Here is a 10,894-nt window from a genome sequence, read left to right on the forward strand (position 1 = left end):
CTTGACACCTTGACATGTATGCCTAAGGCCGAGGCAATAAGAATACACCGTGACAGCATAAATTCAACCACACCTTTGTTTCATCATTTTCAGACCACTAAACAACTATTGATTTAGAACCACGTTACCCACAAGTATAAAAAAATAAACAGGAGCTGCCTTCACTATTCCAGCACCATTTAATCTTCAACATTTTAACATCAAATCCCCTATGCTTAGTCTAATAAAGTCACAGCTAATATACCAAAAACGATTTAGTCCAATCAATGTCCAATAAATGTAATCTCACTGTGTTCTTTGGGACCTTCAATGCTGCAGAAATGTGTTGGTATCCTTCCCTAGATCTGTGCCTCGCCACAATCCTGTCTCAGAGCTCTACAGACAATTCCTTTGATATCATGAATTGGTTTTTGCTCTGACATGCACTGTCAACTGTGGGACCTGATATAGACAGTTTTGTATCTTTCCAAATCATGTCCAATCAATTGAATTTACAACAGGTGGATGATCAATGGAAACAGGATGCACCTGAGCTCAAAACGAGTCTTGTGTCAAAGGGTCTGAATACTTGTGTAAATAAGGTATTTCTATTTTTTATATTCAACAAATGTGAAGAAAAAAATCTTGCTTTGTCGTTATGGGATATTGTGTGTGCAGATGTCGTTTCTCGGCAAGACGGAGCTGCTCTTCCTCCCGGGGAAGGACTGCCCGTTCCATGATCTCGCCATCACGGTTGACAACTCCCTTGTGTCCTCCTCCCAGAGTGCTAAGAACCTTGGCGTGATCCTGGACAACACCCTGTCGTTCTCCACTAACATCAAGGCGGTGACCCGATCCTGTAGGTTCATGCTCTACAACATTCGCAGAGTACGACCTTGCCTCACACAGGAAGCGGCGCAGGTCCTAATCCAGGCACTTGTCATCTCCCGTCTGGATTACTGCAACTCGCTGTTGGCTGGGCTCCCTGCCTGTGCCATTAAACCCCTACAACTCATCCAGAACGCCGCAGCCCGTCTGGTGTTCAACCTTCCCAAGTTCTCTCACGTCACCCCGCTCCTCCGCTCTCTCCACTGGCTTCCAGTTGAAGCTCGCATCCGCTACAAGACCATGGTGATTGCCTACGGAGCTGTGAAGGGAACGGCACCTCCATACCTTCAGGCTCTGATCAGGCCCTACACCCAAACAAGGGCACTGCGTTCATCCACCACTGGCCTGCTGGCCCCCCTACCTCTGAGGAAGCACAGTTCCCGCTCAGCCCAGTCAAAACTGTTCGCTGCTCTGGCACCCCAATGGTGGAACAAGCTTCCTCACGACGCCAGGACAGCGGAGTCAATCACCACCTTCCGGAGACACCTGAAACCCCACCTCTTTAAGGAATACCTAGGATAGGATAAAGTAATCCTTCTAACCCCCCCCCTTAAAAGATTTAGATGCACTATTGTAAAGTGGTTGTTCCACTGGATATCATAAGGTGAATGCACCATTTTGTAAGTCGCTCTGGATAAGAGCGTCTGCTAAATGACTTAAATGTAAATGTAAATGTAATGTAAATATAGATTGATACTTGTGTCAGCAAAGAACAATAAATAATTCCAAGGTTTACCATAGACACTACAGCCCAAAGCTCAGTGAAACCCAGGTAAATGGAACTAACTGACATGTGATGTCAGTTTCTGCCTTTTTCCTTGGTTTCACTTTAACTTTTTGCAGTTACTGTAAACATGAACCCCCATTTTCTCCATAATACAACACAATGGAGGCGAGATATTTGTCCACATGATAAAGCATGTATCTGATGTATAAAAAAATGTCTAACTAATTTTTGGCCAAATGTGGAGTTACTGCTCTTTTCCTTGGTAGGACAGTATAGTAGTTTCAGGTGTTTAGTTTACTCCTGCTATGTCAGGTTACCTTATATGAGAGATAGCATTGTGCTGCCTGTTAACATTCATTCTCATTCCCTGATTCACACCATGTCATCAATAAAGCCTCCACGAGGATATTATCATAGTGTAAAAACTTAGTTATTAGTTATTTTTCAGTGAATCCAATCCTTGTCATAGCTCCTCATCTCTCATATTACATCACGATTTTCCACAAATAAAGCATTGCGTTTGAAACAAATGTTGTGTTATTCAATTATTGAGATTATTTCCTCCAAGGTAAATGCTGTAGAACTCGACTAATTTCCGGTTTTGCCATTTGAAACCCCTCTGGTCACTGGTCTGCCTCTCTAACGTCAAGGCTACCGCCAGCACTAATATGCCCCAGGTATTTGTTATGTTGATTACAAAAAACCTTTGACATCTTACGGTTTATGTGCTTTCCACTTCCTCATGTAGCTAAACATTTACTGGCAGGTGATTCAATGTGTAATTTGAATGTCATGACATTTGTTTTAACTTTATGATGAAACTGTTCTTTACAATGGGTATCACTATTCAAGATGTTTTACACTCTTAGAAGGAGGGAGGGACAAAATACAAAGAAACGAGGATGGAAAAGGGGATTAAATATACTTTTGTATACATAGTGTATGTGGATGCCCCTTCAAATGAGTGGATTTGGCTATTACAGCCACACCTGTTGCTGACAGGTGTATAAAATCGAGCACACAGCCATGCAATCTCCATAGACAAACATTTACAGTAGAATGGCCTTACTGAAGAGCTCAGTGACTTTCGATGTGGCACCATCACAGGATGCCACCTTTCCAACAAGTCAGTTCATCAAATTTGTGCACTGCTAAAGCTGCCCCGGTCAACTGTAAGTGCTGTTATTGTGAAGTGGAAAAGTCTAGGAGCAACAACGGCTCAGCCGCGAAGTGGCAGGCCATACAAGCACACAGAATGGGACCACAGAGTGCTGAAGTGCTTAACGTACAAAAATCGTCTGTCCTTGGTTGCAACACTCACTACAGAGTTCCAAACTGCCTCTGGAAGCAGTGTCAGCACAAGATCTGTTCGTCGGGAGCTTCATGAAATGGGTTTCCATGGCCGAGCAACCGCACACAAGCCTAAGATCACCATGTGCAATTCCAAGTATCAGAGCAGTCAACCTGTTCTCTGGAGTGATGAACCACGCTTCACCATCTGGCAGTACGACGGACAAATCTGGGTTTGGCGGATGCCAGGAGAATGCTACCTGCCCGAATGTATAGTGCCTACTGTAAAGTTTGATGGAGGAGGAATAATGGTCTGGGGCTGTTTTTCATGGTTCGGGCTAGACCCCTTAGATCCAGTGAAGGGAAATCTTAACGCAACAGCAAACAATGACATTCTAGACAAGTCTGTGCTTCCAACTTTGAGGCAACATTTTGGGGAAGGCCCTTTCCTGTTTCATCATGACTTTGCCCCCGTGCACAGAGCGAGGTCCGTACAGAAATGGTTTGTCGAGATTGGTGAGGAAGAACTTGACTGGCCTGCACAGAGCTCTGACCCTCAACCCCATCGAACACCTTTGGGATGAATTGGAACGGCGACTGCAAGCCAGGCCTAGTCGCCCAATATCAGTGCCCAACCTCACGAATGCTCCTGTGTCTGAGTGGAAGCAAGTCCCTGCAGCAATGTTCCAACATCTAGTGGAAAGCCTTACCAGAAGAGGCGAGGCTCTTATAGCAGCAAAGGGGGGACCAACTCCATATTAATGCCCATGATATTGGAATGAGATGTTTGACGAGCAAGGTGTCCACATACTTTTGGTCACGTAGTGTAAGTGTTTAAAGATTATAACAAATTAAATAAAAAAATTACTTATGAAAATCAAGTTGTTCTCCAGTGAGGGGGGATGGTAGGGGTATAAAATGTGTTACACTCAGTCTGGTACAGTGTAAACATTATATGGGTTCTCCTTTAACACTTAGCAACCTTATCAAAAAGCTCTACAAATATGCGACCTGCCAAGTGCAGTAGGTGAGAGAAATATGCTTTTTGAGAGAAATAAGCTTTTTGTGTGTATGGAACATTTCTGGGATCTTTTATTTCAGCTCATAAAACAGACACTTTACATGTTGCGTTTCATATTTTTGTTCAGTGTATAATATTATTGTGTGTGTGTGGGAGAGGGTGGGGTTATATCCTCCTCCCGTTAACGTTTCCTTGGAACAGGTTGTTTGTCAGATATAAATAGCTCATTAATAATTATTTCATGGGCGTTGAAAGCTGTTTGCAGGGCTATATAAGGGGAAAATGTCTGTGTTCAACCAAAGTACTACCAAACTTATACTGTAGATCTACAGAGACATCATGAGAGCCACTGCAGCCGTCCTATTGGTCCTCTGTCTCCTGACCCTCAGTCATGGTAAGTTACCATCATCTGAATAATTATTTTACAGGCAGCTCTACATTAAACTTCAAATTGATCATCAAGTTGGCTCCATAATTTCATCATCCTTGTTGCTGCTGTACTCTACTCATGTGTCTTTGATCTGGTGACTCCACAGCATGGGACTGTCAGATTGTAGCGAATATCAAGAATCTAATGCAGATCGATGCAGGACTGGGGCAAGTGGTTGCTACGGACACAAGTCAAATCCCCTACTACCTCGTAGGTGATAAATGGATCCGCATGCCTGGTTCCCTGAGGCATATCACTGTAGGACCAGCAGGGATCTGGGGTGTCAGCAACGGAAACCTCATGTTCAAGTACGTGGCCGGTAACTGGGTTCAATTTGCAAGTAAGTGGAGAAAATTACTCATTTATGATTCCAGAGGACACCTGCTTCTTAGCTTTCCTGATTACCATCAGGGTAAATTATACATGTTTAACATTACCCCATTGTAAGTCATTTGGCAGTACTCACAGATGCATACTCCTTGTTTGCTTGTCTGTCTCTGTCTTTGTGGTCTTCAGCCAGTGCAAAGCAGCTGGATGCTGGGGGGGACGAGTTTGTTGTGGGAGACAACATGGACGATGTTCCATGGTGTCTTTCAAGAAGTGCCTCACTTGGCTTCATGGGTGCTGACTCATCCCTTCGAGGGATAATGTTGCCAGGAGCTGTGAAGTATTTTAGTTGCGGACCTTTTGGGTGCTGGGCAGTCAACAAGAACGATGATATTTTCTTAATGAGTGTAAGATCTGGGAAAGAGTGTGAGAGCTGGAGTAGAGTAGTAGAGGATGGAGAGTGTCAGTTATTTTAAAACTGTTTCATATTATAACTGTTGAAATTGTCCTAAAACCCTGATTGAATCTGTTTGTTTCCAGCTGAATCAAGACTGCCAAAACAAGGGGTGGAGTCACATTGAAGGCAAGCTTTCCATGATTGAGGTGGCAACTGATGGTAGTGTCTTTGGGGTCAACTCTGCAGGCCAAGTTTATACCAGGTAAGGTTGCTACTTAAATTTGTGTATGGTTCCACCCTTTCACCCCTCAATATTATTAACTTGAAAATGACTTGTAATAATAACTTATAATAATAATGATATACCTTTATGAATAACTCTGGTCCTTACAGTACATGCTTTGTGAAACGCTTTACACAAAAATGAAAACAGATGTATAAATAAAATCTGGTAACTATAAATCAGATCTAAAGTTATAAGACTTAAAAAGAAATGTGTAGACAGCGTACAGTAAAATTAGCAAAGGTTGGGTATCCTTTAAAGCTACAGTTTGGGATTTAAAAAAACTACGTGGCCATCCCACCACTTGTTTTGGTAAATAGATGAGGTATATAGCTAGAGAAATGTAACCACTCTCAAATGAATACATGGGGCTACGGATTCACTCAATATGGTTCCATGAGAAAAATGTTTTTTTTTAACTACACATTTTTTTTAAATAACATTGGTTAGAAACAATTGAAAAAAAGCTTATATTTTGGCTTCTGATGCAGTTGTGTTAAGCTCAAGAGTCATAAGTTATCCTCTATGGGCTAGGCGGGACGAATTCGTCCCACCTACGTAACAGCCACTTGAAGCCTGTGGTGCGATTTTCAAAACCTTAAAAATCCTATTACTTCAATTTCTCAAACATATGACTATTTTACAGCTATTTAAAGACAAGACTCTCGTTAATCTAACCACACTGTCCGATTTCAAAAAGGCTTTACAACGAAAGCAAAACATTAGATTATGTCAGCAGAGTACCAAGCCAGAAATAATCAGACACCCATTTTTCAAGACAGCATATAATGTCACCAAAACCCAGAAGACAGCTAAATGCAGCACTCACCTTTGATGATCTTCATCAGATGACAACCCTAGGACATTATGTTATACAATACATGCATGTTTTGTTCAATCAAGTTAATATTTATATCAAAAACCAGCTTTTTACATTAGCATGTGACGTTCAGAACTAGCATACCCCCCGCAAACTTCCGGGGAATTCGCTAACATTTTACTAAATTACTCACGATAAACGTTCACAAAAAGCATAACAATTATTTTAAGAATTATAGATAGAGACCTCCTCTATGCACTCGATATGTCCGATTTTAAAATAGCTTTTTGGTGAAAGCACATTTTGCAATATTCTAAGTACATAGCCCAGGCATCACGGGCTAGCTATTTAGACACCCGGCAAGTTTAGCACTCGCCATAATCATATTTACTATTATAAAAGTTTGATTACCTTTTGTTGTCTTCGTCAGAAAGCAGTCCCAGGACTGCTACTTCAATAACAAATGTTGGTTTGGTCCAAAATAATCCATCGTTATATCCGAATAGCGGCGTTTTGTTCGTGCGTTCCAGACACTATCCGAAATGGTAAAGAAGGGTCGTGCGCATGGCACAATTCGTGACAAAAAAAATCTAAATATTCCATTACCGTACTTCGAAGCATGTCAACCTCTGTTTAAAATCAATTTTTATGCCATTTTTCTCGTAGAAAAGCGATAATATTCCGACAGGGAATCTCCTTTTCGGCAAACAGAGGAAAAAATCACAAAGGCGGGGGCGGTCGGGTCATGCGCCTAAGCCCAGTGTCCCTTGATCGGCCACTTGAGAAAGGCGATAATGTGTTTCAGCCTGGGGCTGGGATGACGACATTCTGTTTTTTCCCGGGCTCTGAGCGCCTATGGACGACGTAGGAAGTGTCACGTTAGAGCAGAGATCCTTAGTAAAAGATAGAGATGGAAAAGAAGTTCAAGAAATGGTCAGACAGGCCACTTCCTGTAAAGGAATCTCTCAGGTTTTGACCTGCCATTTGATTTCTGTTATACTCACAGACACCATTCAAACAGTTTTAGAAACTTTAGGGTGTTTTCTATCCATATGTAATAAGTATATGCATATTCTAGTTCCTGGGTAGGAGTGGTAACCAGATTAAATCGGGTATGTTTTTTATCCAGCCATGTCAATACTGCCCCCTAGCCCTAACAGGTTAAATTCTTAAAAAATCAATAGCTATATACAATTATTAAAGTCCCAAAATGTTTTATAAACTTTGAACGCAAACCCCACCCCTTTCTTCAACACAGAGACGGCATCACAGCCAGTAAACCAGAGGGCACTGGATGGAGCAATGTCCTAATGTACATGCCAATGAAGCACGTGACCTACGACCTGGGCCGTCTTTGGGTCATTTCCAATTCTGGCTTCACCATGGTGTGCAAACATTAGCCTCTCCTCTGCATCTGAAGGCTGTTCGGGATCTGACAAGTTCACTTGCTAACTCATTGATCTCTCTGTTTGGAACCATCTCAATTCTCAACATTAATTCACAAGAATCCTTCATTCTAAAACCCATTGCTCTAACTATATTTTTCAGTACTTTATCTCTATCAATAGTAAACACTGATCTTAATGATATTATAAAGAATTTATCAATTATGTTTTCTTACACAATTTGACAAGCAACAACGTTATAAAAGTGTATTCTTGATTAACATTTCAATTGAGCTTTGCCATGGATGCTATTTGATCGTAGTGTAAACTTGGGCACGGTCACGATCCACATGGGTTTTGCTGTGCTTCAGAGGTCATCAATAGGATTGAATGGAGTCCTTGTCATTATCTCATTATATAATAATTTCCCGCAAATAAAGCATTCATTTTGAAACTCATTTTAGTGTGTTTGAAATCATATTGAACAGGGGGATTTAAGGTAGCTCTGCAAAGATCCAGTTAAAGATCTGTTTTGTGAATCTTCTTACTCAGAAGGTTAAATATGACTAGAGTACTACAGTGCTACAGTGTGCTGGAACTGGTGAACCTTTAGGTCCCTGATGCATAGTTTGATTGACAGGTGCCTTATTGATGTAGTGTCAGGTACATATTTGACAATACCTTTTATAGTGTGCTCTATTAAAGATGTGCAACTACCCACTAATCACTACACTACTCTTTGAGGGACATGTGTAGTTTATTATTAACAAATGACTAGTTGCCTAGAATGTAAACACATTGTGGAAACTCTTTGTAGACCATATTGCTCTGTAAATAGACGGACTAATTCCCCCCAATAATGAACATGTACAGTGGGGGGAAAAAGTATTTGATCCCCTGCTGATTTTGTACGTTTGCCCACTGACAAAGAAAGGATCAGTCTATAATTTTAATGGTAGGTTTATTTGAACAGAGGGACAGAATAACAACAAAAAAATCCAGAAAAACACATGTCAAAAATGTTAAAAATTGATTTGCATTTTAATGAGGGAAATAAGTATTTGACCCCTCTGCAAAACATGACTTAGTACTTGGTGGCAAAACCCTTGTTGGCAATCACAGAGGTCAGACGTTTCTTGTAGTTGGCCACCAGGTTTGCACACATCTCAGGAGGGATTTTGTCCCACTCCTCTTTGCAGATCTTCTCCAAGTCATGCATGTTTTGTCATACCTGTGGTATACTGTCTGATATACCACGGCTGTCAGCCAATCAGCATTCAGGGCTCAAACCACTCAGTTTATAAGATGAATTAATCAATCAAAAACACAGTAAGAAAAACAAATATTAAAACAAACAAGGGTCACCAGGGTCCAATATACAGCGAAGGCTGGTCACCAGGGTCCAAAACACAGTGACGGCTGGTCCAGTTCCACTTGGAATCAAAAAGTGTTCTCTTATGGGGATAGCCAAAGATCTCTTTTGGAACCTTTTTTGTATGGATGAATTGATTCATGAATGAATCTATTTCAAGGCTGTAGTCATGAAGATCCTACCAGCATACTGTTTGACAAGATCCATTAACGTGTAGAGAATCAAGCTCACCAGTGGGCTGGAGTTTCTTTTGTATTAAATTTAGTATACAGTTTTTCTCTGTTAACCTGGTATTATGAACAGTTTGAGCTTTACACTTTCTTCAATTGGCAGACACACTACCAGGATTTGTTAAAAGCAGATTCGTACAGAACTCTCATCATGAAAAAAAAACAGTCAGCCAAGATAAATAAGGAAACACTTCAAGACAGCCTTGGAACGCCTTTGTTTTTTCAAGGTGTTGTTTCATCTGACCATGCACGGTAGGGGCACTCTTGGCAGCCATGTTAACTTTAAGAAGAAAATTCAAATAGGAATAATCCTTGCCACCACACCCTTCAAGACGACCTGTGACTAAAGCAGCGTTTCCCAAACTTGGTCCTGGGGACCCAAGGGGTGCACGTTTAGTTTTTTGCCCTAGCACTACACAGCTAATTCAAATAATCAAAGCTTGATGATAAGTTCATTATTTGAATCAGCTGTGTATTGGTAGGGCAAAAACCAAAACGTGCACTCCTTGGGGTCCCCAAGACCGGGTTTGGGAAACGCTGGACTAAAGACTATAATGCAGGGGTAGGCAACCCAGGTCCTGGATGTGGCATACGCTGCATTTCACAGAGAGTGTTTTCAGAGACTGGTGGGACTTTTTTAGCAGAATGTACAGATTGGTTCATCAGATATCGTTTACCAACTGTCCAACTGTTGCCTGCCGTATAGCCACCTGATGCTCCACGACAGCACCATGCCAGCAGGGATGCCTGCATGCCCCAGGTGCCCTGGTTTTTTAACAATGTCCGGTACAGACAGGGACGATGGGGAGGGTAGCATTCGTTCTGGCTCAGGTTCAAGGAGTCATGCCATTTCACTGAAACTGCCCCGGAGACGGTTCCTCAGCCACTGAAGAGCCTCCTCTGTGGTCTCTTGGGACAGAGGGTTGTAGTCTTCGGCTGGGTATATGTCTTTCACTGACTGCACCTGGTTGGTCACGGCTGGCTTTCTCCACATCTGTACAGCCTATATTGGGAACTGGCAAAATAGGCTGCATGGCTAAACTCATGAGGTCCATGGAGGCATTTGCATGTGGTAGAGAGAATCCTCTGGTCACCAACAGAGAAATGGCAAGAGGAAGGATGTTAAGTGTCACATGCCCTTCAATGCATGACTTTGAATACCTTGAAATGCATTTGTTGCAAGAAATGTGCTATATAAATAAAGTTGGATTTGACTGATGACATTACAGCTGTAGAATATTTAATAAACTGTAGTTTTCACACGAGGACCAGTGCAGTTTTTCCACAAACGTTTAATTGATAACTTGGGATTTTATTACTTGACATATCAATCGTATAGTGGGAAGGATCCTATAAATCAAGACTGTGTGAATGCATGTACCACTCTGAATAAATAAATACTGTGCCTTTGAAGATTTGTCTCTGGTCATGAAACTACAATACAGGCTGGACGTCTAAACAAAGTCAATTCTTAATGTCAATAGATTTTTAGATTAATTCTCATCCATGACAACATTCTAGAACTGAGTCATGACTCATGTAAGTGTGGTATCTGGGGTAATTTGGTTAATGATTATATAATTGTTTAAGTGGCTGTTTCCTTGTAAAATGTTGACAGCTGAATAAAACACATTATATTGCTAAGATGCTCATACTTAACTTCATAGCTGCACACCGACACAGGATAAACTTTATCCCTCATGCTGGCACTAACCAAACCAGTTAGTTGTCCCTCGCTTTAGCTG

At 41.5% G+C, this 10,894-nt stretch overlaps 1 protein-coding gene across 1 annotated transcript; it reads left to right on the forward strand.

Annotated features, from left to right (window-relative positions):
• The first annotated feature begins 4,134 nt into the window (after positions 1–4,134).
• LOC106576606 (fish-egg lectin) lies at positions 4,135–8,005 on the forward strand. The gene is made up of 5 exons (XM_014153850.2): positions 4,135–4,299; positions 4,442–4,675; positions 4,852–5,069; positions 5,203–5,321; positions 7,421–8,005. The coding sequence occupies exons 1-5, from the start codon at positions 4,245–4,247 to the stop codon at positions 7,560–7,562; spliced, it is 768 nt and encodes a 255-aa protein (XP_014009325.2). The 5' UTR covers positions 4,135–4,244; the 3' UTR covers positions 7,563–8,005.
• The last annotated feature ends 2,889 nt before the right edge of the window (positions 8,006–10,894 follow it).

Source organism: Salmo salar, chromosome ssa17, assembly GCF_905237065.1.
Source record: "Salmo salar chromosome ssa17, Ssal_v3.1, whole genome shotgun sequence".
In the NCBI taxonomy this organism is placed as follows: Eukaryota; Metazoa; Chordata; class Actinopteri; order Salmoniformes; family Salmonidae; genus Salmo; species Salmo salar.